We start from the raw sequence: 26,854 nt of genomic DNA on the forward strand, positions 1-26,854 counted from the left end.
CGAACCGGTTTTTTATTTTAAATCGTGTCGGTTGTGTATAGAAAAAAGGCGGATGACATAATAACCGTTAGTACTACCATTCATGCGATGCACGACGAATCGGAATTAAAAGACATATTATTAAATAAATAAATATAAAAAAATACAAAGTAAAAAATATATATTATATTTATTTTCACCTTTATACTTTGAATCCGAAGATATGTTATTTTCACATTTATATAAAGTCCAATGATAATATAGTTAGTAAATAATTTAAACGTATTATATATAAAATTAAGATAAATGCAAAGTAAAAAATATATATTTAACAGTAAAAAAAATAGTACTTATGTATTGTATTTATATTTATATTTATGTACGCGACTTAAAATCTCATAGCTTCACTGGAAATATGTACTTTAATTAAATAAATAAAAAGTTACTCATTTTATATTTTCTCTCCATTTACTTTTTTTATGTTTCCAATCATATCTATATATATTTTCTAAATTATAAATTGGATCACAAAAAATTCATGTCATTATTTTTATATGATTATGTTATATCAGATATTTTTATAACATACTGTTGATCTAATCAAGCCTATGCTAAATTTTCAAATATCTCATGTAATTTCATTTATTATTGTGCTAAAGTCATTGTTATATTTTAATCATTAGCTCATGCTTAATTTTACAATTTTGGATCTACAATCACGTTAAATAAAATTAATAATCCACACTTAATATAAAGAGTTTAGGCTCTTAAAAGTGCAAAATAGTTTATTGTTAAAAGTCTCTAGCGAGGTACTAGCGAGGTCCTTCGTCCTTTAAGCAACACGGTCGTCGTCGGCCGAATTACCACCAAAAATTACAATGTTTGAGACATGCACGTATATGTAAATTATAAACGGGTCCGGTCATTGATTTACATGTTTGCATAATAAGGCACAAATTCTATAAACTGATTACTTTAAAACAAAATCTTATTTAAAACAAAATTCTATAAATGAAAAATTTAGATAAAGAACAATAGAGGATATGATGTTAAAATATATTAGAAATCTTTAATCATGTATCAAATTTATAATAATCTCAATCGAGTGAAGAATTCATATAAATCACCTCATTTCACATTGAGTATTTTTATAAGATTTCACCAAAATAAAACTTATACAAGAATAAGCTCTTGCTCTCCAAATTAAAAATTTACATTTAATTGGCGGAATGATTGAGATGATGCTCAGATGAAATAAAATTTTCAATATCAATACATTTTTCAAAATATTATTAAATAAAAATCTACATAAAAAGAATATTTATTATTCTAACAAAATTTGACCACAAAATAAGCGAGTATGCAAAATAAATAATATATATTTCATAATTTTAATATATATTTTGTAGTAGAGAAGGAGAGAGGTATTCTCAATTACCCGACGGTATTTCCAATTTTCTCGGCGGTATTCTCAATTTCCCCGACGGTATTCTCAACTTAGTCGGCGGTATTCTCAATTACCCGACGGTATTTTCAATTTTCTCGGCGGTATTCTCAATTTCCCCGACAGTATTCTCAACTTAGTCGACGGTATTCTCAATTACCCGACGATATTTCCAATTTTCTCGGCGGTATTCTCAATTTCCCCGACGGTATTCTCAACTTAGTCGGCGGTATTCTCAATTACCCGACGGTATTTTCAATTTTCTCGGCGGTATTCTCAATTTCCCCGACGGTATTCTCAACTTAGTCGACGGTATTCTCAATTACCCGACGGTATTTCCAATTTTCTCGGCGGTATTCTCAATTTCCCCGACGGTATTCTCAACTTAGTCGGCGGTATTCTCAATTTACCCGTAGGGATTCTCAATTTAACGCGGCGGTATTTTTAATTTACTCGGAGGAATTAGCAAATTTCCACTTCAATATCCAATTGCACTTACAAATGGGGTTACCACTACCAAAATAAAAAAACAAATAATGCAAGCACAACATACGACTAGATCATCGAAACCAAGAACGACCTAATTGTTGCCGTCTGGAGATCTTTCGCGCTCACTCCTTGGGGGCATCGATGGCGTTTTGAAAATATCTAACAGTAGATTTTCGAGGCCCTCAGTCGTCAATCCCTTCAAAAATAAAAAATACTATAAAAATTGTATATGAATATTAGTAGGCTTGCCCAAAAAAAAAAAAAAAACCATTACTACCTGCATCACATACTCCATATGTCTGGGATCAAAATTGTAATCAGGTGGATTTTGAAGAGAAAAACGTGGCGGATTCTGATGAGAAGTAGATGTGTTGCCATACTCATGCACAGAATGTCGATGTGCCATGGACATTGTCGCTTCAGCATGATGTGACACATCATCGGCCACTGGACCACCATCGTCGAGTTGGACATCATCACAATCTCTAGTCTCTGGTGTAGGCGTGCGACGAGGGGCAGGAGAATGTACACCCTTACGATGTACAACACTACAGCTGAAAAACCCCTTCAAATCATCCAAAAAACCCTTCAATGTCCTCTTCATTCGACTCTCCAAATCCTCGTTATGCCTTCTCATTCGAATCTCTTGTTCTTCTGCCATCCTTCTCAGTCTGATATCCTGCTCTTCTGCCATCCTTCTCATTCTTATCTCCTGCTCTTCTGACATCCTTCTAATTCGAAGATCATGCTCCTCGCCCATAATTTTGACCACGCCTGCTATATAGTCACGGTCTCGTCCTCGGATAACGTGATCGCCACTACTAGATGATGATGTGGTAGGTGGTGGTCGACTACGCTTCCCCTTATCTCGAGACCTCGCCAACCTGTCTTCTCGTCTCCTCGGCAATTCATGCTCGGCAACACGTATATCCTGTGTAGGTCGCGGGGAAAACTGCCTACCCTCCCTCAATGGGTTCACTGGTCGCTCATAGTGAACACCAATGGGCATGGACATGACTGACGTAGCGTAATAATGGCTTGTCGTCTCATAATCGTCGGGCTGAATCTCAAATAGATGATGCGCCTACAATTTAAAAAGAAGAATTCAAAAAAAATATTTGTACAAGATAATAAATATAAAGATAATGATATGAAGAAGTAACTACCTCTTGCTCAAATAGGGGGCGTAAATCCGACACATTGGGCCTACTTCGAAACTTCCACCTCAAACATCTGGGATGTGCACAGCCCTCGACGTACGTACCAACTGTAGAACCCAACTCAGGTATAATCTCAAGGGACCATACATGTAAAGCCCATACCGGCCCGTATAATTTATATTGGTTGTTTGTAGAACAGTTATACGCATACTGACATAATATCTGATACGTATAAGCTCCCCACGGAAATTGGTTAAATGCATCAACATGATCCACCAAAGCCCAAACCCAGTCAGCCACCTTCTTATCACGCTCGTACCCTAGTAGCATGCCATATAGTACTATCACATGAGCCACACGTAATAGTAAACTCCCATCAGGATCACCAATTAGGTCATAATTCTCAAAAATGTCAATGACATTATCCACATTTAAAGTCCTCCGGCCACAACAAATTTTTATAAACACTTCGACATTCCGAAGATCGTGCTCTGCCCTCACATCAAAGTCACTTTGTCCGAAATTCAACCCTGTTACAAGAGCATAATGCATCTCCGAGAAGTGTAACTTGCTCCCGTTAATGTAAAACCACAATCCATTATCATTTGACTGGATTTGGCGCGAAACAACATGGTGAAGAGCCATACCACACTTTGCCCCCGGATTCCAATCTAATAAGTGTCCAAAACAACCACCTAAAAATCTATCTACCAACGCTTGACCGCCTTTCCTATACAATACCTTTTTAACCAATTTCAAGTATTTAGTCCGATAATATGTCCCAACATGTGAAGTGACATTAATTGTACTTGGCCTCAAATAAATCGGATCATCCTATAATTGTAAATTTTTTTATTAAAACACATATTGTTTTTAGGTGTCCGACAACTAGTGAAACACAAATTTAAAACACATAACCATGAAATCATGAAGGAAAATACCTGTGTTGATGAAGAACAATAAGCCATATTCTATCCAAGCAAAGCCCACGCCGACACTGCTGTGAATTCACCAATTCTCACATATGAGCACAGATCTATCCCCCACGTCTAAGACAATTGTATATGATATATATGTAAAAGATGAAGAATTTTTTTGTTTTTGTTACTTCAATGATTACCACGTCTAAAAATACACGCCTCATTGCTACAAATTCTTCCATTCAACTTAATAACAATTAGCCATTCCACTATTTTTCTAAAAAAACAAAAATAGCTATACCACTATTTCGGCAAAAATCACGTTATTTGGTTTCACATAATTAATATAAATAAACATTTTAACAGATGATAGATCGAAATCCTATATGCTCAGAATACACATTACCCATTAATTGCATAAGAAATAAAAGGTTATAAAATATTCATCCATATAATTAGATTCCAGGCTGGCAATTAATTAATAAAAATATTTCAAAATTATTACAAAAGGTATAAAGGTGAATATGATTTAAATGTTCTTATTTAATCCATGGTCCACATACATAGTAACATACGCTCTAACATGTAACAAGTGCGAACATAAAGAAATTTCTAATTCTTAAATAAGGATAACGTACATAAAACTCAAAGAAAATGAAAAATAAATTAATACAATGATATAATCTAACTAATCAAAGTGAGATTCCACTAATCAAATCTAAGAATCAAAGTGAGATTCCACTTATCAAAGTGAGATTCCACTAATTAGTTCTAATAATTGAAGCGTTGCTTATAATTTTATTTAATATTTTTTCACATCAAAAACTTTATACTTTGAGTTACATGATTCACTCGTTAGAATCATAGAATGTCAAGAAGGAATATAAGATTAAAACTAAGCATCCAAAAATTGAAGTTAAGAGTCCAAGTGGAATACCTCCACCGAATGCCTTGTCCAATATTGCACAACCAAAAGTGATTTTTGGAGTCTGCATCGCGGTCGAATACCTCCGCCGAATGGTTTTATAACATGCAATTGATAGAAGAAGGTCATGGATTCATTGAATATTTCAACAACCATAATATTAATGCATGTTAATACTTAATGTTGCGGTAGTTGCCTGACCAAGTTGCCATTAATATTCAATTGAATTTCATGAATCCTGCCTACCCATTTAAGCGTATATATATATTTTTTTTAAGTCCATCTAATTTTACAAACTTAAACTAATCCAATCTTTTCCACAAAAAAATAGTTGATATAATTAAAATATCTGATGAATATCGTATGTGGACTATAATACTACATAGATGGTGTGTTATAGATAACTGACATGGGCGATTTTTTTAACAATAAATATATGCAGCCACGTTGTGGCCACCCACATTCTAGTTTAATAGATAAAATTTGAATATATATATTTTTAAAAATAATAATAGGCTTTAGTTATTTTATTGTATTCTCTTTGCCACTAGTCATTTTTTAATGATTTTTTTGCATCTTCTATTTTTTATTTATTTTTTAATAAAAATAAATAAATTACTAAAAATTATAAAAAAAATAACAAATCTATAGAGAGTAAAATAAAATCACTAATCTACATTAATTTTTAAATCTAAAGTTAATATACTCAAATTTTCTCTATTATACTAGAATGTCCACTGGCCTCTCTCAAACAATTTTTGAACTCATCCTCACTCAAATGAAAAGTAATTCTGAAGAAGCCAAAACAAAACAATTTTTCCAACGTTCTTCTTCAAACAAATACACAGTCGAAACGTGTCCTCTATGGCTCGGGCCTACAGATCTTGTAGGGAACAAACACGTGGCATCATTTTTTTGCCACACCAAAGCATATTAAAAAACCATAGTTGACTATTAAATGAGACCGGGGTTTAATTGAACCGGTGCTATTAAAAAAAACAAACCGGAGCAGAGAGAGAAAGTACTGTACCGAGTGGGTTTTAGCTGAGGGCCACGTGTTCGAATCTTAATGCAGGTGTGCAGCTGGACATATGTCCAGGGTAGACTTTACCCCAATTCAGTCCCCCCATTCCCAAAAATTGAAAATTGAAACCTTCCCTACCGAATAATCCAACGCACCGCCGCCTCGTGGCCCCACTCCGAAGCCTAGGCCAGTCGGCGTAGCCGCGCAGCGCCAACCTCGCCCAGTCCAGATTCTCCAGTCTCCACCCTCGCGGGTTGCGGCCTCGCCAATCCACCGTAAGCTTTAATATTAGCCCTTTCTTCTAGACTTCCAGTTCCAGTTGGGACATGATACATATTGATTGTTGAAAGTATTTTCCATAGGCTTTGTCGAAAATCATTGTTTCTTCTGTTAAAAATAAGAAAATTGGTGCCAATCTCTTCCTCCCCATAGCTTGCAAGTTGCAATCCTTGTTGGTTCATGATGTTTGCGAAAATGGTAGAATAAAATTTGTTGAATATTAGTAGAATTTTTTTTTTTTTTTTTTTTTTTTTTTTTTTTTTTTTTGATCGGACAAAGTCATGTTAGATGTTAGTTCCCCATCCACTCCAAGAACCACCTTATCTCTCCATTCACCAAAATCCACCTTATATCTCCCCAATCTCCAATTCGCTCCCAAGAGGGATCGAACCCGGGTCACTTCACTAAAGTGAGGACCCGGTGGCCAGTGGGCTCTGCAAGTAAGAATAAACAAATCCATTTCTGAATTTCTGCAACTTAGAAATTTTGGCGAGAGAGAAAGAAGAAGAAGAGTGAGAAAACAAAATGAGTTCATCAATGGAAGTCGCGAATACAGCAGCAAAAGCGGCGTACCGAAGTCTTCTTCGAGCGGTGAGGAAACACGTCGGGAAAGAAAACCACAAATCCCATTTCACGGATTTCATCAAACACGAATTCAGAAGAAATCTTAGCTCCCAAGACCCACAAAATCTGAAGCTCGCGCAGGATTACACTGTCTATCTCAACAGCGTACACCATCAGAAGGTACTGCTTTATTTTTCATTTGCTCCATTATCAATATTATGATCGTGAATTCTAATTTGGGATTTTTTTTCCTGTTTAATTTTTCATTGTTATGGATGCTAGTTTTCTGCTTTAAATGTTTGTGCAGAAAGGTGCAGTCTTTTGATGCGAGGAGTGAGTGCTTAAATTAGGCTTTGGTAATGATACTACACGTTCTCGGTTAGGATTTGAGCAATTTTAAGATTAGGTATTCGAAAAATAGTTGACTGGACTAAAATAATTTGCTTGGATAGGGGTATAATCGAATCAAGTCGAGCTTAATATTGAAAATTTTGAGTTTAGCTCTATTATTTATTGTGTGGAGCTCGAGCTTAATTTACGGAAAATATTGAAGATTCACAAGCTTACTAAAGCTTGAGCGAGCATAAGCGAGCTTTGCAAATCTATACATTCTTCATTTCTTGTTAATATATATGCTAAAAAATCTATGTTTTTCTTATAGTAGATTTAGTTTAATTTGAAATCATGTACTTCACTATTAGTATAAGGGTGCGTTCACTTTGATGGATGGGAAAAGGAAAAATGGTTAACTTCTCTTTTGTGTAAAATGTGGGAAAAGAAATGAGACATTTAAAGGTATAAATTTTTGTTATCCCTCCTTTTCCCATCCATCAAAGTGAACACACCCTAAGTGTAAAATTATCTATACATCCAGGTGGAGAATTAATAAAATGGAAAAGGTTCACTGCCACACATTCAGGATGGCAACAAAGAGGATATAATATATAAAGGAAATTAACGTAGAAAGTAAAACTTTAGTGAACACGGTTGCTAGTGAGAGCAGAGAGTTAGAAAACCAGAAATTTTTAGAACACACGTGGAATCAATTCTCTGCAGATAAAACTTAGCTACAAGTTCTAGATTCAAGAGGCTCATCTCATCACAATTCATGATAAAACATACGAGCTACTTCTATTCCAAAACAATTCATGAAGATGGGAGAAATTCTGAGTGCCATAGAAATGAAGGAGAGTGAAGGGAAGGGAAAGGAAGAGAGGTACCCCAAAACATACCTTACGTTCTTTCATGTCAGTAATTTCACCAGTATGATAATTAATATAACACATGTTAAACACAAAATCTATAAATCAAACACAAAAGCACATACGCGGCTCCAAGCCATCACCACAGCAACAAAATGGGATGGAACACAGCCATCCCCCAACCTAATATCCATTTACTACCTAGATACATGCTCATCTAAAATATATATAAAAAAAGAATAAATACACTTAGATACATGCTCATCTAAAATTTTAAAATCTCACAATGGCTACCATTTGAGCCATACTAACATTTCAAAAGATAATGTAATGAAAACTTACTTGTTTTGTTACTAGCTTTTCTTTTCGATCACCTTGACTTCTTTTTTTCTTCCTCAAGAAGCAATGGTGGACCCAAATTTTGAGTATCTTGTTTTCCAAACAAAGAAATAAGCCCAATTAGATACGAAAAAGAGGCACCTATATATCTCCAAAAATACATAAATTTCAATCAATTACTTTAAATATTGCACCATACTCTTGCATATTAATTTAAAAATCAAAATCATGAAAAACTCGTTGATTATCAATACATGAGATTCAAAATCCTAACGGACTCACAGTCACAGATGAACATTTTCATTCTCTATTCTTTCGTGAGTTCTTCCCCATAGTCAAAATCGAGTTCAAATCAAAACCACAATTCGTCGATTGATTGAGATCGATCACTAATGATGAACCTATGGAGGAATATTAATACAAAATTTACAATAAAACATAATAGGATTTTTCAAATAATTAATGGAAATTAAAAAAAATTACAAACCTATGGAGGAATCCGACGGACGCAGGCAGCGGAGGAAGAGGACCGGTGGCCGCGGAGGAGGAGGACCGGTGGCGGCGGAGGAATCCGGCGCTGGCAGCAGAGGACACGGCGCCAGGGAGGGGCGGGGCGAGCAGCGGCGCGGCGCGTGGGACGGGCAGCGGCGCAGGGCGGGGCGAGCAGCGGCGCAGGGCGGCAGCGGCGCCAGGCGGGGCGACCAGCGGCGAGGCGTGGGGCGGGCAGCAGTGCAGGGCGCGGAGCGGCGCGAGGAGGGCAGCAGCGCAGGGCGAGGATCGGCGAAAGGCGGCAACGGAGCGAGGCGGGGCGAGCAGGGGCGGGGCGGAAACGGCGGCGTGGACGAGTCGCCGGAGGGGAGCACTCAGCGGGAGTCGCCGGAAATGGGGAATCGGAGGGAGGAAATTTGGGAATTTTGAGAAATAGAAGTGAAAGTTGTGTTGAAAAAATGAAGGAGGAGGCGCGGTGAAGTCATCTTTTTTTTAGGGCGCAGCAACGGAAACTTCCGTTGCTATTTAGCAACGGACGTGAATTCCGTTGTTATTTTTAAAATAAATATTTTCGGTTATTTGAATTAATTATTATCAACGGAATAGCAACGGAAACTTCCGTTGCTATTTAGCAACGGACGTGAATTCCGTTGTTATTTTTAAAATAAATATTTTCGGTTATTTGAATTAATTATTAGCAACGGAAACTTCCGTTGCTATTTAGCAACGGACGTGAATTCCGTTGTTATTTTTAAAATAAATATTTTCGGTTATTTAAAATAATTATTAGCAACGGAATAGAAACGGAAAATTCCGTTGCTATTTAGCAACGGACGTGAATTCCGTTGTTATTTTTAAAATAAATATTTTCGGTTATTTAAAATAATTATTAGCAACGGAATATCGTCCGTCGCTAAATAGCAACGGAATTTTCCATCGCTATCTGCAATTTTTAAAATCGCGGAAATTAAAAAAAAGAAATAACAACGGAAAATTTTCCATCGGTAATTTTTCATCGGGGATCCGTCGGTAATTCCGTCGGTAATTTCGCGGGAAATATTCCGTCGGTAAATCCGTCGGTAAATCCATCGCTATGTATGAAAGAGTATTTCCGTCGTTAATCCGTCGTTATTCGGTCGTTATTTTGTGACGGAATTAATTCCGTCGGTAATTCCGTCGGTGTCCGATAGCTTTTCTTGTAGTGAGAGGTTGGACAGGTCCGACCAGCAGATGAGGGCATTCACCGCCCAGTACCAGCGGAGGAACGATATCAGGGAGAGGGAGCTCGATATGCAGCTCCTGAACGCGGATACGACGCACATGACGGACGCACAAAGGGCATTGCACGCGTCCATGGTCGCCGACGTGCTCAGGCGTCGTGGTCTAGACTAGGATTTTAATTATGTGATTTTAACGATGGGGTAATATGATGTTTTAGGTGTTTTTAATTATGTAATTTTTTTTAAATGTTTTAGGTGTTTTAAAATTTTTATGTATTTTTTTTTTATGTTTTAGGTGTTTTTAAATTTTATGTTTAATGGTGTATTTAACTAATGTTATTACAAAAATATGTTATTTAAATTGTGCAATAAAATTTAAATGAAAAACATAAAATCAAAACTAATGTTATCAAGTAGGCTATCAAGGAACCCCAATGCAGCACTACCTACTCAATAACACAACCACTATCAAGTAGGTTATCAAGGAACCCCATTGCGGATGCTCTTACACTGACAAGAAATATGAGGTAATTATATATATATATATATATATATATATATATATATATATATATATATATATAAGGTTAGGTTAGGTTAAAATAAAAACCACCCTTAAGATAAGAATGTAGAACTAATCTACACCTCTAATCAACCATAATTTAATGGCCACGATGATTTGTTTAAATATGTGATTAAATATTAAACAAATCATTAATTAAATGAAAAGGGTAAAAAAGTGATCAAACGTGGCGTGAATCTAGGTTCATTTAAAATAAAATGTGCCTTCATCCATGAACTACATTCATTCCACCGACTGCTTCATTTCTCTTTTCCAAAAAAATACATGCCTTTCTTCAGTAAATATCACCAAGAAAAAACGAAATGAACAAAGTCCACTTCGAAAAAAATCAAAAAATTGAAAAAGATTTATCCGTGCTGTTCGATTTCCTTGTGCGTGCAGTTCGATAGTTCTTTGTGTGTTAGTGTATTCCTGGTTTTTTTTTTTTTGATCTAAAACAATGCACGATTTTTTCAAAGTGCATGTATAAAAGAAAAACATGCAGTTCAATTTTTTGGGGCAAAATTAAAAGATACTCCCTCCGTCCCGCCCAAGATGCTACATATTCCTTTTTGGGCCGTCCCAACGAAGATGCTACATTTCTATATTTGGCAAAAATAAGAAATTTAAACACTTAATTAACACTAATTAAGTATTTCTTTATTACATTCTCTCTCCTACTTTATCACTTTATTACATTCTCTTACTTACTTTATATTACTTTCTCTCTCCTACTTTATCACTTTATTACTACACACTTAAAACATTAATCTACAACTCCTTAAATCCCGTGCCGAAGAGCAAATGTAGCGTCTTGGCCGGGACGGAGGGAGTATAATTTAGTGAAAATTAAAATATATAAAAGTGCATGTACTAAAAGATAAAATGTAGTTCAATTTTTTTCAAACATAGATATGCATATAGTACTCCGAGAAAATTGTAGTTTGATGCAGATTAAAATCAATCGAAGTGCATGTACGAAAAGTGAATCCATTTTTTTAAAGATAAGAGTGCATGCACTTGGAAAAAAAAATATGTACAAATTAAAATGTATAGAAATATTTGCATGTACAAAACAATTCAAAATTCAATAATTGACATAAGAAACTAACCCATCTCCATCATTTTGAATGCTAATGGAAGAATAATCAATTAAAATGAAAACATAAAGAATGAAGAAGACGTTGATGTAAAAACCGTAGTCGAAATGACGAATATTTTTTTCCATCAAAACCGGCACTAACATAACAGTTAATAAGTAATTGACATATTTAACCCCACGTTAATTATAAGAAAATAAATAATGCAAAAAAAAAACAATTAATATCAGCCATTAACTTTACAAAAATAAATGGACAAGATTGGTTTTGCGTTCTTACGATAAGAATGGTTTTTATTTGAACCCTTCTCTCTCTCTCTCTCTCTATATATATATATATGTATGTTACTGAAAATTATCAATCCAGTGCATTCTCTTTGGTTGTTTATCATAGAAAAAGAAAGGATAAACAAAATTTCACAATTTAAATCATTCATTTCGTTTTCCACATATCCTACTTGACCCTTACTCAATTCCTCATTTACACTACAAAGGAGAATTCGTGATAAAATGAAAGTCGCTCTAAATTCACAAAATTTTTGCATTTTTTTTTAAATTTAACATAATTTTTATTTTCTACTCACAAATACATGAACTAATTAACGACTCTTCTGATTTTTGAAACTGACAAGAAAAAACTCTAATTTATTGATTTTTGTTCACACAATTTACTATATTTTGAGCATTGTCTAGTTATTTCACCTTTTTTAACTATTTCATATTGAACTTATCTAGAGTGAAACATGTATTCCAGCCTCCATGCAAACAAATATATTAGTTTTTTTTCTTGTCGGTATAAAAAAAATCAAAAAATGTGTTAAGTTCATGTATTTGTGAGCAGAAAATAAAAATCATGTTAAATTTTAGAAAGTGCAAAAAGTTTGTGTATTTACAAGCGAATATCCCTTATTATTATTGTTGTTGTTGTTGTTTGCTTGTAAATACACGAACTTTAAAAAAATTCTGAAATTACACATGATAATTTTTTATGAATATAAATATATACTCGACCTTCCAATTTTTTTTAATTGTGAACACAATTTTAAATTTTCCCCAAATCATAGCTGAATTAGTAGTTGGAAATTTCAATGAGGCCAAATCGACATTAAGAAAAAATGACACAATGTTAGAACACACCAAAACATGGTTGTTAATTACTAATTATGAGTTTTAAATCTATAAATAATGCGATTGAATGGAATTAGGGTAGATTGAGAGAACTCGTAGATAATACACGAAGCCGTTTCTTGAATCTGAAACTTGTACTCCCTCCGTCCCGCGAGTCTTGACACGTTTGGGTTCGGCACGGGAATTAAGGAGTTGTAGATTAGTGTTTTAAGTGTGTAATTAATAAAGTATAAAATTGATAAAGTATGAGAGAGAAAGTAATAAAAGTGATAAAGTAGGAGAGATAATATAATAAAGATGATAAAGTAGGAGAGAGAAGGTAATAATTATTACCAAAAAAGGAAACGTGTCAAGATTCGTGGGACGGCCCAAAAAGGAAAACGTGTCAAGACTCGTGGGACGGAGGGAGTATTTAGTTACAAACAATAATATTTTGGTGTGTTTCAATAGTGTATCATTTTTTTTAGGGTTAAGTAGCAAATACACCCCTAACGTTTATTGCAAAAAGCAAATAGGTCCTTAACGTTATGTTTTGTGCAACTAAATCCCTAACGTTCATAAATTGGGGCAAATAGATCCCTCAACTTAACTTCTGTTAACCTACTGTTAGTGAATTCAATTTTTATCATTTTTTGGGAATTTTTATCATTTTCTGCTGAGCTATATTAATCTACGCAGGAACAAAACAAGATATTCTTCTAACTCATAATAAAGAGAACCAGACAAGATAAGCAAGCAACAGAACTTGCATGCCTAATGCTTAGTATTTTATTCTACCAGGGCAACCATTTAAAAAATGATGTTAAAAGCATTATAAAAGATTACCAAGCCATAATCAGACCTATAAACGCAATAATCTAAAGAGACACAAAAATGATAAGCTAAATAAAAGAACAACATCAGAATTAAGTCAGGATAAGATACTTCATTTTAAAGAAGAAAAATATCATTCGTGTAGTCCAATAACATACAAAAAAACCAAGATAGCATATAACCACATGTTTATATATGCTAACTTATAAATAAGACTCCATCAGCAAGAAAAAAAGTTACTTGCTCAGAAGCTACAGAAGTTAACGTTTAAAAGTCTAATTTGTAGTAGAAGCATTTTCCCTACCAATCTCTCCATGTTTTCCTATTTTCGATCTCATTGTTTCTTGTTTCTCCAACAACTGTCTTGTGGTTATAGATAATCCCCCATTCCATTGCAAGCCTGGAGGTTTGAAGGGTAGTGATGCTGCTTGTCTCACTTTTGATCCATCCTCACTAAAACTTATAGATCTAAGTTTTCTTTTGGTTCGATTGATCTCTCTCTCGTTTGGTATTGGACCTCTAACAATAGGATCGCTATTGTGTATAAAAGATTGCTCACCCTCCCTGATTACTCTTTCAGAAGACAATCCAGGCTGCAAGAATACAATAAGTTATAAACATTCATTTAAAGAATTACGTTGTAATGGAACTCAACAAATATCAAATATATTTTTACATCAATAGTGATTTGGCCTGAGCTTAAGTCCACATGACAACCAACTCCAACACTTTGTTTTGAGGCCTCATACTGCCTTCGTGGTACCATTTTTTCTGGCCTACTCGTAGTTGAAGAGTTTGAGTTTCCAGCTAACTAGTACAAACTCAAAAAATAAGACAACGAAGTTATCATATACTCATTCAAATATAGCTAAAATATGACAAAGAAGTTAGCATCCATTATTACCTCACTTATTTCTTGGGGACAACTTCTTTTATTGTGACTCGTGCTCTTGCAAATACTGCAACGTTGAATTTGACCTTTCCTAGAGAGAGTGTTACCTGATGATTTGGGTTCATTGGATGCTCGCACTCTCTTCTTCCTAGGTCTGCCCGGTAGCTTTTCACCAGGGGGAGGCTCAATTGATGCATGACCTCCAAAGCAGCAGTTTTCACAACCATACCACCTTTCTCGCCATCCTTAGATATGAAAAGCTTAAACGGACAGTTTAGCTCATTTCCACAATGCACTCTTACTCTAGTAGTATCATTCTTTACAAACTTTAGCTTGTATCCAAATTTCACCCCATACTCGTGTATTGCTTCACGTGCCTCTTTTACATCAGCAAATGTCCTCCCCAACATAAAATATCCACTATCATTTGCCAAATTCTCAATATCATCATCTACATTTGTATCATCCTCGGTTTCAGTACCATTGTCTTCACTAACAAATTCGCCATCATCATAAGCATCATCTTCTTCACTAATGTAACCCACAGGGTTGACATATTCACTTTCTTGCCAATTATATTGTGAAACAACTCTTACGTCCACCAATTCCTGTACTCTTTCACTCTCTATATTGTTACCATCACTACACATAGTAGGAACTAACAATATACTCGGAGTAATGTCATCTGGTAATGGCATATTATCATCATCAATAAAGAACTCAACTTTTTCCACATTAAGTACCTCAATATATTGTAGAGATTTCCTACAAGACTCTTCATCCTCAATTAGATACAAACCCTCTTTGAAATTTTTATCAGGGTCACGAACACATATAGCTTTAGGATTCGGATACCCCAAGTCAGAAAAATGTTTCTTGATACGATCAAAAGTCATTTTGCTCACTTTATCACTCACAATATCTGCATCCCAACATTTATAAACCCAAGTTCCAATTTTTTCCCAATAGCCATCAAAATTAAACCAAAAATCTCTATTCTCGGACAAGCTGTAAGAAGTATACAACAATATTTTCTTTTAAAGTTCATGCATCATAATGCTTGGTCGGCTCTAAAATAAAAATCATGTGTAAGAAACAATCACATTACTAACCTTTTGTTGACGGAACAATCTTGAGTCATTGCAATGTCAGGGACAGAAATACAAGATACACTGCAACAAAAATACTAGAAGAAAGGTCTGATAAGACATGAGATACCAGATCTGGAAATATGTATTTTAGCAGGTGCAATCAAAGCAAATTGATTTATTTCTTGGATGAATCCGTAAAGAATGAAAAAAGAAAAGTGATTCTATTGTGTGCCCTGAAACTATGAGCATGAGAGTTTAGTACTATTTTTTCTTTAATTCAAATGAGTCATATTCATGTCCAAATGACTCTTACGAGTAGCTACTATCAAGTCCACCCTTCAATGTAAGAATATTTGTTCAATATGCTACGACTTTGTCTACTCAAGTTGAGGACTCTCAAGTGCTTAACATCTTCTATATTTTCCATGTATGACATTTTTTTCTCTTTCGATTTTTGGTCATAGGTTGTGTCAGATTTTATGGAACAGCCTGCTGTTGGCCTTGCGATTCAAGGCCTTCTCAGACATGCTTTTATTGAATAAGAAAGGTATCTGAAACTACAATAAAAAATCGGATGAGAAAGATAAACTAAAATTTGCGACTTACCTCGGATAGGCCAGAGAACGCTGGTGCTCGACAGAGGATGAGAAGACACCAGAGTTGGCAGGAGACGGACGGCGCGGAGAAGGCGAAGGATGTTGTAGTCAGTTGCAGGCTGAAGATGGAGCAGATGAGAGAACGATGGTGGAGAGTGATTGAGAATTTTGGAGAAAAAACCCTTTGTTTGATAAGTTTGTTAGAAGAACTTTTGAAGTCTCTCCAACTTCTCTTCTAATCCCGCGTAGGATGGTGTGGCTCTCCAGAAAATGATAAAAATTGAATTCAGTAACGGTAGGTTAACAGAAGTTAGACTGAGGGATCTATTTGCCCCAATTTATGAACATTAGGGATTTAGTTGCACAAAACATAACGTTAAGGACCTATTTGCTTTTTGCGATAAACGTTAGGGGTGTATTTGCTATTTAACCCTTTTTTTTATTGTCGATTTGATCACGTTGATCTTTTCTACTGCTTAACTCAATTTTAATTTGAGGAACTTTAAAATTATGAGTGAAATCAGAAAATATAAAAGGTCGAGTATTTATATTTTAAAAAAAGTGCGTATGCAATTTTACAAAACCTCCAAAAATTTATGTATGTATATAAGATAATATTATTATTATTATTATTATTATTATTATTATTATTATTTGGCTTAAGCTTAACTGCCAATTCACGAGGAGAGAAGAGCAAAGCATAAATCTTGTTATGATACCTTTTTGTATTTTGGCTGGTTGTGAGTTGTGAATATGTGATGCATGAGAGAGAAGAACAAATCATATATCCTATTCTGATCCCTCACTAGGAATAGTCTAAGCGAAGATGGTGGCGCTGCCGATGACATGGTCTTTCTCCGCCGCCACAACTCGCCGAGTCAGCCGGTGAGTTCATTTCGCGTCATCATTGCCTCGTTTGATTGACACCTGCTATTTGATTGTCTTTTTTATTATTTTTTCTTTGCTTGAAAGAGAGAGAGAGTGAGAGAGAGAGAAAAAAAGCCTTCAAAATTTTTGTCTTGATTTGCAGATTTTCTGGTGTAGCAATGGCTTCTGCAGGCGCGAAGGTCGAAAATGTGAAAGTTGATAAGGGATTAGGTGATTTGCCCAAAGTTATTTTGACTTCTGCCCACGGAAGGTATTTTAATGGCTTCCTCCCCCAATTTATAGAATTGTGATAATTTATTGCTTGATTAAAATTTTGATTGTTTTTGTTAAAAATTAATCTTGATATAAACCAATGCCAAATTGTATAAAGACTATTCTGTTTGCATATGTTGAACCGATGCTAAAAGTTAATTATTTTTTCTGTAAATGACATGAATTGAGCTGGTTGTTAAAAATAAAGGTTGAAGTTGCAAATGCTAGTAGAGTTTGGTCAGTTAAGATTAGAGATAAAGTTACACTTTGTTCAGTCAATATCTACGAAAGAGTAGCTAATGTGTTGGTTGAAACTCGAAATGGTTTCTTCTTAAAAGTTGCAGCGTTGGTCCCAGTTAACTTCCTGAAAAACTTGTCCTTTATATAATTTGATGGATTTTTATTTTGGTGGATTTATAGTTTAGTGGATAGATGATAGGATATGATAAAAATAATTATGCTATCCTTTGTTTACTTTGATATATTGTGAAGAAAGAGAAGAATAAGTCATATGCATCTCACTTTTGGTGGGATTTATATCCTTCTTTTAATCACACAAAACCAAAATAATCAAGGGCCTTCGTAGAGTTTCCACCCATTTGAAATCAAGGAAAGTAAACATTCGACAAAGATGGATAACTTTTACTCCCTCCATCCCTCAAACATCTTTCTAAGGGAGGGTGACACGGGTTTTAATAAAAGTTAGTTGTGTATTTAATGAGTGGAGAATGAGTCCCACAAAAAGTTAAGATTGTAAGGGTAATAGTTAGTGGAATTGTTTCCAAAAATAGGTTAGGAAGATGTTTTGGGGACAGACCAAAATAGAAAGAAATGAAGTTGGTTGAGGGACGGAGGGAGTATTTTTGAGTAATCCACTGTTATCCATCCTCGTCAACTAAAGTTAGCAACTAAATCATTAGTTTTATGGTGGCGGTCATGAGGGATTGTTCAAATAACTCTATCTAGCCATTTTACTATATGCTGAAACTACAGTAGCAGTACCTTGTTCATTCCACAGTTTTACTGAAACTACAGTAGCAGTACCTTGTTCATTCCAAATGAATGTCACGTTGAAATGCATCTCTTCTTATGTTTCTGGGACGCTTGTCTTCTGACTGCACTGATGACTTCCTTTGTAATAAATGCTTGATGTTCGAGCCACTCCTGAGTCCTTCCTGAAAATGTCCATTCAGTATTTTAGAATTTGCTAACTTTAATGATTTGTGTGCATCCTTTTTCAGTGAGGCGGAGCTGTACCTCTATGGAGGTTGTGTGACATCATGGAAAGTAGCAAGTAAGGACCTCCTCTTCGTTCGGCCAGATGCCGTGTTTACCGGGCAGAAGCCCATCAGGTATACACTATGGTGTTAAATAATGAGTACTCAATTTTTTTTAAAATGCTGAAAAAATAAATTCCTTATCTGATATTAGTTTCACCATTACTAGATATTCCATTCTGGCTAAGGCCCTAGTCAAGCTATGTATTCTTGCCATTTGTCCAATGGGATGGTTTTCATTGTTGTAGGGTTAATGATTTTGTTCTCCTTTCAAGCATAAATTTGAGAATAACAAGTTAAAGTATGCTTTTGTACTTTCTTTGGAAATAGTGGAGGAATACCACACTGTTTTCCGCAGTTTGGACCTGGCGCAATTCAGCAGGTAATTCCTTCAATAAAAGTTTTTTATCTGCTGTTAACTTAATTGTGTATAATCCAAGAATTTTCTGAAGCTCCAACGTCTTATTCCTCAACCAATAGCTATTAACAGTCTAAAGTTAACACGGAAGTTAGTCCTGTCTTATAAAGCTGTCATACTTGGTGTTTCAATGCTGAACTACTTTCTCTACATGTTCGCAGCATGGATTTGCAAGAAATATGAATTGGTCCATTGTTAGTTCTGAAACTGTGGAGGGGAATCCTTCTATTACCCTGGAGCTGAAAGATGGTCCATACAGCCGTTCTATGTGGGATTACAGTTTCCAAGCTCTATATAAGGTTATAAAATTTTACTACGTTGTTCATGGTACTACAATTTCATTTTTGCATCTGTCAACTTTCTGCTCTACCTTCTCTACTTTTATTATTTAACAACACTGAATATGCTTCGGCTCATCTTTATTCTTCTGGTCACTCTTTTGCAGGTTACTCTTGACAGTAATGCTCTCTCAACGGAGTTAAAAGTAATAAACACTGATGAAAAGCCCTTTTCATTTACTACTGCCCTGCATACATACTTCAGGGTAATTAAAATTGTGTTGGGATTTCATTATTTCAAATAGCAATGATTACTGAGTATTTTGTAAATAATAATTAGTTGGAGACATACAGAAATGTTTCTTATCTATAACTTTCCACCACAAGTTTATCCCTAGTTAAGATCTTTTAGTAAATTCTGAAATTGTCATTGTTAAATTTCTTATGCGTAGGCTTCGGTAACAGGGGCATCTGTAAAGGGTTTGAAAGGCTGCAAAACATTGAACAAAGATCCCGATCCAAAAAATCCAGTGGAGGGCAAGGAGGGAAGGTATTTACTTAATATAACATGACAGTAATTTATTGTAGTGATCTTAGAGTTAGTAGTGAAGATAAAAATAGTATCGACTAATCCCTTATTTAGTAAGATGGATTGAAACTTTAGGATATCCAAGGCCCTAGATAATTTCAATCATTTGAGCAATTTTTTGTTTTTCAAGTGCAGCAAATTTCGTGGGGCAAAAACATTTTTTTTCCTGACCTTTACATTGTTGTCCTAGGGAGCTTGTCACGTTTCCTGGATTTGTGGATTGTGTTTATCTTGAAGCACCTACGGAGCTGCAGCTGGAAAATGGTTTGGGTGGTGTTATTACCATTAAGAATACGAAGTAACTCAGATGCTTTGTCTCATCATTTCTTTGATTCCATCCCTAAGCTTGCACTACCTTGATAGTCGATTTATGTTTGCAGTTGGTCGGATGCTGTTTTGTGGAACCCGCACCTAACTATGGAGTCGTGTTACAAAGATTTTGTATGCGTTGAAAATGCCAAGGTACGGCAGAACCTCAACTTTTATCTTCATCAGTCACTACCGACTTCCCTCAGTCTATTGTTGACAACACATTGTCTCTCTAAATCTTTATGCATCTTTGAAGTTTTGAAGCAGAAAATCCTCTTATGCATTCTCATTGTTGCTTAATAATCAGAATTAGATTTTCATACAGAAGAACAATTATGTGATTTTTTGTTCTTCTTCTCTTCAAGTAAAAAATACAGATTTCTGATCACTGCACATTTGTTTTCTACTTTTCATGCCTAAGATTGGAGAGGTTCAGCTAAAGCCTAATGAATCTTGGACTGCGTTGCAACATTTAAGCATCGTTTGAACTGCTGATAAAGCATCCACTAAAGAAGATGTTTCTCTGTGTTTAATTTGTATCATTTTCATCATCATAATTTATCTTCTTTATACATTCACATGTCTCTCCGGGTGTTGAATCAAACATTTTTTGGAGCATCACACCAAATTAATAAATAAAATGTATACGTAAGTGAGAGCATATGTTGACAAATTAATTTTCATGTTTTGCAATCTTTTTTCACTTGCTCCAAGTGTTTTTTTATTATTTGATGAAAGAACAAATAATTTTAAAGATTGTGGTCTCTATATATCTTTTTTTTATAGGAGAAACAAGTATTTTAAGAGGCTCATGAATCATGATGATGCACACAAACTCGAGACTTTTGGCTTGAGATACAGTAATTGAATTAAGGTTTATAATTGTTTTTATATATTTTTTTAATTTTAATTAATATTTGATTCTTAGGATTAATTAATAATTGGGGTATATATATTTTTTAAAAATTTAAATTTTAGTGATAAATATTCATTAGGAATTTAGGATTCATTATATACTAGTAATACTCTTTATTTTTTAAATAAAATTTTATTAAAATAATAGTGATGGAACACAATTATACGATCTAATATAAAAAATAATTTCTCCCGTCCCTCAAATAACTTTCTAATTTTCCTATTTGATTCGTCTCCAGAAAAACTTCTCTTTTATTTTTAACTATATTATACTATTAATCATATTTCATTTATCCTTATTTTCACATTTTGACCACTCTTAATATCTCATTTACTCATAGTTTTCACATTTTCGTTTTAAAATCTGTGTCCCTCTCTTTTAGGAAGTTATTTGAGGGACGAAGGTAGCATACTATAGACTATCTCATCACTTTAAATAGAGCATACCAAATGTAAATATGTTATAAAAGTACCAACACTTGGATCATATTTAAAGCTCTAATTTGTAAACATTGCAACCAAGCAAACCAACATTATGACAAATCCAACACCCCAAAGCCAACACATCCACTTCCCCCTCCCCTTCTTCATCTGCTTGGCATAGAACAGGCTGCCGGTTCCGCCGCCGACGAAGCTGGCCGCGGCGGCGACGTTGCGCTCTATGTCGTCAACCCGGTGACCTTGCCCCTCCACCAACACAGCCATGTCAAGAAACACCTCATGAAGCTTGTTCAAACTCCTCCAAATATCCATCACTGCCTCTGCCTCCGCCTCCTCTTCTCCGATCTTCCCCGACACCATCGCCTCGATCACCTCCTCGCTCGGGTGCTCCCCCGTCGCGTTGTAGCACCTCCTCCTCAGGCCGTCCTTGTAATCCGCAATGATCTTCTCCCTCAGAGCTCGGAAGCCGCTCACGATCTCACCAAGCTTCACTCGCAATCCGCTCGTGGTCGAGCTCCTCATTCGATCAACTGCACTGCCCGAGGCAGCCTCGTTGGATGCGTCGAGCTCATCGAGCCTCGCCTTGACGATCTTGGTTTTGCCTAGGACGGCGGCCGCATCGGAATCCATCCGATCCCTCAGCCCGCGGAGGATTTTGGCAGTATGAGTGGATTTTGTCTCGTCGTGGAGAGCTTGAAGATCGAGCAAGAGATGGGTGATCTCTTGCATACCGATCTTGATGCGTTCGACTTGGTCGAAGAAGTTTGTGAGATTTTCATTTTCTTCATCGCTTTGGCTGATTTCCCCCATTTCTAAGTCGCTCTGCGCTTGCTTCTTCAACTCCGCGTAACTTAGAAACGATTTCGTCATGAGATCATTCATCCTATCAAGAGCCCTAAATTCGACTTACACAGAACGTGATATTAAGTGGAAAAATCTCTGAATATGGTTGTAACCTGGAGAAGAATTACACCAAGGAATTGAGAACTGAAAAGTGTGATATGATCGAACCTCTAAAATTTTGACAGAGCAATCCCCAGACAATGTGATGATGATCTTCTTCTTCTTCTTAGTGTGTGCGTGCGTGAGAGAGAGAGAGAATGCTGTGGGGAATAACAGAGGAAATTATGGAGAAGGAAATTGCGAGGATTTAATACAAAGATTAAAATGATTGAGATCAAAATATTTGAAGTATCTGGTGATAGCCGTTGGATTATCAAATCCCGCCATTGTCGCTCTGAATCAGTTGCTAATTGCGTAGTGTTGGTTCCCAAACATAAAGAAAAAAAAAAGTCAGTTGTATCTGGTTAATTTCTTGATTTTCCATAAAGAAAAAAAAAAGTCTTAAGGCTTTAGAAGGTCTTTTTTTTTTTTTTTTTTGGTCTCTCTCTCTTTTTATATTATCGCCTTGATTTTCCAAACTATACTCGTTTTATTAAAAATATTTTAAACTATAAAAAATATTTTTTTAAACCTCAAACTATTAAATTTGTATCTAAAATAGTATTTTTCCGAAATTATTTTTTTTTAAACCCCAAACTCGATTTGTTATTTTTTTTTCTATAACTTCAAATAAATTAATGATGTCAATAATAAATTTTGAGATACTATAATCAAAATACTAAATAATACTCCATCCGTTTCATCTATCTTGAGACAACTTTTAGCACGAGATTTAAGAAATTAGTATTTAGTATGTTAAAGTGTAGTAGATGAAAAAGTGAATAAAAAGTAAAATTTTGGTCAAATAAGGAAATGTCTCAAGATAGATGAGACGGTTCGAAAAGGAAAATATCTCAAGATAGGTGGAACAGAGTGGCTGAGTGAGTATATATGGAAAAAAAATAATGCTAATATGGATTATACGTGAATTGTGCTCATAAAAGGTGCTCGCCGCGTATCATTCCTCGAAAAACAGAAACATACATGTATGTGTAGACATTTATGGTGGCAAAACATATATATACCGTTGAGAAAGCCGTTTAAAACATGAGTAAATAAATTCATTTCCCTATGGATTTGAAAAGCCTTTTCTTAGTCAGCCGAAGGTTCAAGCAGTCTTGGTTTCTACAATTTCCCTACCATACTCAAACATTCTTTCAAAAAATTGTCGAGTTGTGAAGCATACATATCAGGAAACGTCCGATAATGGTCCACATGTGGAGATGATCCAAAATTAAAAGAGAAGACATGTTTCCCAGTCTTACCCTGCTCCTCCATGAACGACTCGACTCTTCGAAATGGGATCACCTTATCTCCGGTACTATACAGATAAAGCTGTGGACACGGAGGCTGATTAGTCGAGAGGATGGATATGATCTTTCGCAGCCTCCTGTTACACAAAAGCAACAGTCCTTCATGTTTCACCTTTTTCAGTCGCTTCACTATTCACGAGAGAAACCAAACCTAAAGGCTATATGCTACCCGTGTTTTGAATTGAGCTATTGAGAGAGCACGAGCTTTTACCTGTTTACATCGGGCAAGAAAAGAAGATAGGAGAAGAGCTTCTCAAATGCACCTAACAGCAAGATTTCAATAGAAAAGGACTTCTTCTCTTCTATCTGTGATCCGTTCTTCCCACTTCCCGATTGAGTTCCTCCAACTGGTTCCGTGGAAGGATAAGTAGCTGAGCTGCTTTTCTTTAGCAAAGCCGTGGAAAATCCAGCTGCCCAAACCTGAAACACTCAAAGAATCATTTTCTTGCCAGGCATATTTTGCCAGACCAGTCAATAAGGTATCCATTAAGATACAATTTGTCATAGACCTCAATACGAAGTATAATGCATTAAGATACAATTTGTCATAAACGGCATATGCTAAAAGCCTCAAGTGTTATGATGAAAATTGAAGGGATCTTTGTTTGATTAAACAATCACGCTTTGCATTTTATCCTTCAGTTGTTTCTAACCCACAAGACGAGAATTAGAATTACTTAACCACTAAAGTTTACATATAATTAGTAACATGCGAACCCGAAAATCCACGGCCTATGTGTCCAGTTATAAAGAGGAAAAGAAAGGCACAGTTAGCAACTAAATTCCATTAAGATTTCCTCAAGCATGAACCATTTTCTAGAGCATGTTACATGTCATGGAAAAAAAAGAACATGCAAACTCACAATTAACCACATCTTTATATGCATATCTTCTAAACCTAAAAGGATGATTATTCCTCAATTTCCAAGTTCCAAGTTGTAGTCAAAGATAGTAGTAGAAAGATAGAGAATATCTTATTCTAGCAAATGTTACTTTGAGTAATAGGATAGATTGATAAAGCATATGATCGAGTATCTAAAGGATAAGATGGTCAATCAAGTTCAAAATTAATCAATCCATCAAGGTAAGTGGAAAATTAGCTTAGATTATTTTTACGATCCATCCTATCGCTACAAGTAAACACCCCCACATAGTGCAACAGCTACAAATATGGACACTAAACACTAAAAACTGATGAAAATTGTTTTCCACCAAAGCTAAAATCAAGAAATACATAGCAATGTAAAAGGGAGAAAATAATGGGGAATATGCACTATGTATGAGGTTTTATTCAGAAGGTTTTAACGAGGCGAAAGGTTCCCTTTTCCTGAGTTCGCTGGGTTTCCCGCACCCAGCTCTTTGAGGTATTCTCCCTGGGGTATGCCCTATGCCTAGTACTATGTATTTGTTTGTATTTCATTAATATTGTTTACCCACAACAACAAAAAATTCTACTACCAAAACAAGGCAAAAACAATCAGTTAAGTCATCCAACATCAAGCAACCAGTAAATACAAAATAAAATCACATTTTTACTGAGAAATAGCATAAACCTCAAGCACCAAAAACAATCAGCAGCACAAACCTTGGGATCGATTTCAGGGTCTCCTCCTGAATCCACTACACATCCTTTAATCCTCTCCAACAAATCCTGCCTATCCTTCAAATTATCAAGAATGGCACCATACCTGCATTCAAAAACCAAAATAATACTAATAATAATAAATCCGAAAGCATGAAATTTCAAACACCGACGCCAACTAAAGAGTCGACCTACGCAAGCCAGCCGGTGTTGCTGAAGGTATGGAAGACCAAGAAGCGATCGCGGACGCCCCGATCGAGCCACGCCGCGAGCTCATCGGCCAGACTCCGCACCCTCTCCTCCAGCTTCTTCCCCAAATCAAACGACAGCACATCCATGACAGAAGCAACAAACGTAACGGCGTGAATGCCCCTTGCGTTGTACATCTCGACGTACCGCCTCAGGTGCTTGGGCTTCGCCCCCAGCCACCCCAGCATCACCACCGCAACCTCCGGTTCGTTAACCCTAACGCCGATCCTGTTTCTCTGATCAATAGATGTTGGCACAGGGGCGAAATTCCAGCTGAATGGGGAGTTTCCGGGGCCGAATAGGAGGCGGTCGAGGTAACCGCCGGCGATGGAGAAATTGGGCGGCGCGAAAACGGGGAATGAATTGAAAGAGTGGAATTTGGGGGAGTGGTTGTGGGAGAGGATGAGAGAGGGAGAGGGGGATCGGTGTGGGGAGGGGACGTATTGGCGTGAGCGGCGAGGGAGGTGGAAAGGGTGGAGTGAAGTGGGAGGACGGCGGTAGGAGGAGTGGAGAATGCGAGCGGAAGCCGCCATTGGTGGGAGCTTCGGTTGGATGGCCGACGCCCTCAAATTTCTTCCATCTATTTTGTTGCCTGCGAAGCATATACCAATTTGTTTTTTTTTTTGGTTATTTTTCTGTAAATTCACCAAATTTCAATTTTTCTTGAATGTTTCTCACGATTTTTTTTTTTAATTTTACATAATAATTCATCACCTAAATATTCGTTCTTAATATTTTCACAGTGATATATTTTGATCAAATTATTTAACAATCACTTTATGATATGTTAATTAAAAGAAAAAAAAAATCTTTGAGAATGGGAAGGGACAAATTGTGTTTCATGAAAGAAACGACGTCGTATAAGCTAAAAGAAAACGATGTCGTTTCTCTAGTTGGTCGATCTCGCCACGCTGGATATTCTAATGGTGCAACTGGTGAATTACTATGCAAAATTAAAAATTCCGAATATCATGTTTTCGTATTCGAATCTGAATATTAATCTAATCGAATACAAATCGAATAATTTCGAATACGAATATCAAACTTTCCAATCAAGCAAGAATATTTAATTTGTTTACAACCCTAGTCGCAATTTGTTTACAACATTACTAATTTAGACACTATAAAAGTTAAAACACCTATTCATCTGGATCCGGATGCGGCAGAAAAAAAGGGAAATGTAACA

At 35.8% G+C, this 26,854-nt stretch overlaps 5 protein-coding genes and 1 long non-coding RNA gene across 18 annotated transcripts in view; 2 read left to right on the forward strand and 4 right to left on the reverse strand.

Annotated features, from left to right (window-relative positions):
* The window catches only part of LOC130989925 (putative glucose-6-phosphate 1-epimerase), a 53,639-nt gene extending 32,710 nt beyond the window's left edge, over window positions 1-20,929 (forward strand). Inside the window, exons 1-10 of one of the 4 annotated variants that reach the window (XM_057914099.1) lie at window positions 16,900-17,100; window positions 17,246-17,353; window positions 18,597-18,707; window positions 18,963-19,014; window positions 19,212-19,349; window positions 19,496-19,594; window positions 19,781-19,878; window positions 20,108-20,215; window positions 20,298-20,379; window positions 20,648-20,929. In XM_057914099.1, coding sequence (XP_057770082.1) covers window positions 17,042-17,100; window positions 17,246-17,353; window positions 18,597-18,707; window positions 18,963-19,014; window positions 19,212-19,349; window positions 19,496-19,594; window positions 19,781-19,878; window positions 20,108-20,215; window positions 20,298-20,379; window positions 20,648-20,713 — 921 coding nt within the window. In that variant the 5' untranslated portion in view covers window positions 16,900-17,041 and the 3' untranslated portion in view covers window positions 20,714-20,929. Of the gene's footprint in view, window positions 1-16,899; window positions 17,101-17,245; window positions 17,354-18,596; window positions 18,708-18,962; window positions 19,015-19,211; window positions 19,350-19,495; window positions 19,595-19,780; window positions 19,879-20,107; window positions 20,216-20,297 lie in introns of those variants that run through there. The other 3 variants (XM_057914100.1, XM_057914097.1, XM_057914098.1) reach the window with 3 other exon arrangements.
* Window positions 1,843-5,656, reverse strand: LOC130989914 (uncharacterized). Of its 4 annotated transcripts, none has more exons than XM_057914079.1 (5): window positions 4,930-5,656; window positions 4,014-4,069; window positions 3,079-3,813; window positions 2,190-2,996; window positions 1,843-2,108 (listed from the first exon to the last, which is right to left on the reverse strand). In XM_057914079.1, exons 2-5 carry the CDS (start codon window positions 4,038-4,040, stop codon window positions 2,004-2,006), a joined length of 1,674 nt encoding a protein of 557 aa, XP_057770062.1. In that variant the 5' UTR covers window positions 4,041-4,069; window positions 4,930-5,656; the 3' UTR covers window positions 1,843-2,003. The 4 variants fall into 4 exon arrangements, with proteins under 4 accessions (XP_057770062.1, XP_057770060.1, XP_057770061.1 ...); XM_057914077.1 differs by having other exon boundaries at window positions 3,079-3,906; XM_057914078.1 differs by having other exon boundaries at window positions 4,014-4,072.
* On the forward strand, window positions 5,991-7,444 carry LOC130989931 (uncharacterized). 2 transcript variants are annotated; one of them, XR_009090799.1, is made up of 3 exons: window positions 5,994-6,216; window positions 6,702-6,964; window positions 7,092-7,444. It is a non-coding gene; the product is annotated as an uncharacterized LOC130989931 (long non-coding RNA). The 2 variants fall into 2 exon arrangements; XR_009090798.1 differs by having other exon boundaries at window positions 5,991-6,216; window positions 6,702-7,444.
* The window catches only part of LOC130989922 (uncharacterized), a 52,315-nt gene continuing 39,189 nt past the window's right edge, over window positions 13,729-26,854 (reverse strand). Inside the window, exons 1-6 of one of the 6 annotated variants that reach the window (XM_057914091.1) lie at window positions 16,935-17,057; window positions 16,226-16,476; window positions 15,641-15,714; window positions 14,541-15,536; window positions 14,313-14,447; window positions 13,729-14,229 (exon numbers count right to left, since the gene is read on the reverse strand). In XM_057914091.1, coding sequence (XP_057770074.1) covers window positions 14,546-15,536; window positions 15,641-15,669 — 1,020 coding nt within the window. In that variant the 5' untranslated portion in view covers window positions 15,670-15,714; window positions 16,226-16,476; window positions 16,935-17,057 and the 3' untranslated portion in view covers window positions 13,729-14,229; window positions 14,313-14,447; window positions 14,541-14,545. Of the gene's footprint in view, window positions 14,230-14,312; window positions 14,448-14,540; window positions 15,537-15,640; window positions 15,715-16,225; window positions 16,808-16,934; window positions 17,058-26,854 lie in introns of those variants that run through there. The other 5 variants (XR_009090789.1, XR_009090786.1, XR_009090788.1 and 2 more) reach the window with 5 other exon arrangements.
* LOC130989927 (syntaxin-112-like) lies at window positions 21,552-23,430 on the reverse strand. Its single transcript, XM_057914103.1, has 2 exons — window positions 22,594-23,430; window positions 21,552-22,477 (listed from the first exon to the last, which is right to left on the reverse strand). The coding sequence occupies exon 2, from the start codon at window positions 22,462-22,464 to the stop codon at window positions 21,640-21,642; it is 825 nt and encodes a 274-aa protein (XP_057770086.1). The 5' UTR covers window positions 22,465-22,477; window positions 22,594-23,430; the 3' UTR covers window positions 21,552-21,639.
* On the reverse strand, window positions 23,564-26,302 carry LOC130989920 (uncharacterized). The gene is made up of 4 exons (XM_057914088.1): window positions 25,615-26,302; window positions 25,423-25,525; window positions 24,049-24,257; window positions 23,564-23,914 (listed from the first exon to the last, which is right to left on the reverse strand). The coding sequence occupies exons 1-4, from the start codon at window positions 26,199-26,201 to the stop codon at window positions 23,650-23,652; spliced, it is 1,164 nt and encodes a 387-aa protein (XP_057770071.1). The 5' UTR covers window positions 26,202-26,302; the 3' UTR covers window positions 23,564-23,649.

This window comes from Salvia miltiorrhiza, chromosome 6 (assembly GCF_028751815.1).
Source record: "Salvia miltiorrhiza cultivar Shanhuang (shh) chromosome 6, IMPLAD_Smil_shh, whole genome shotgun sequence".
In the NCBI taxonomy this organism is placed as follows: Eukaryota; Viridiplantae; Streptophyta; class Magnoliopsida; order Lamiales; family Lamiaceae; genus Salvia; species Salvia miltiorrhiza.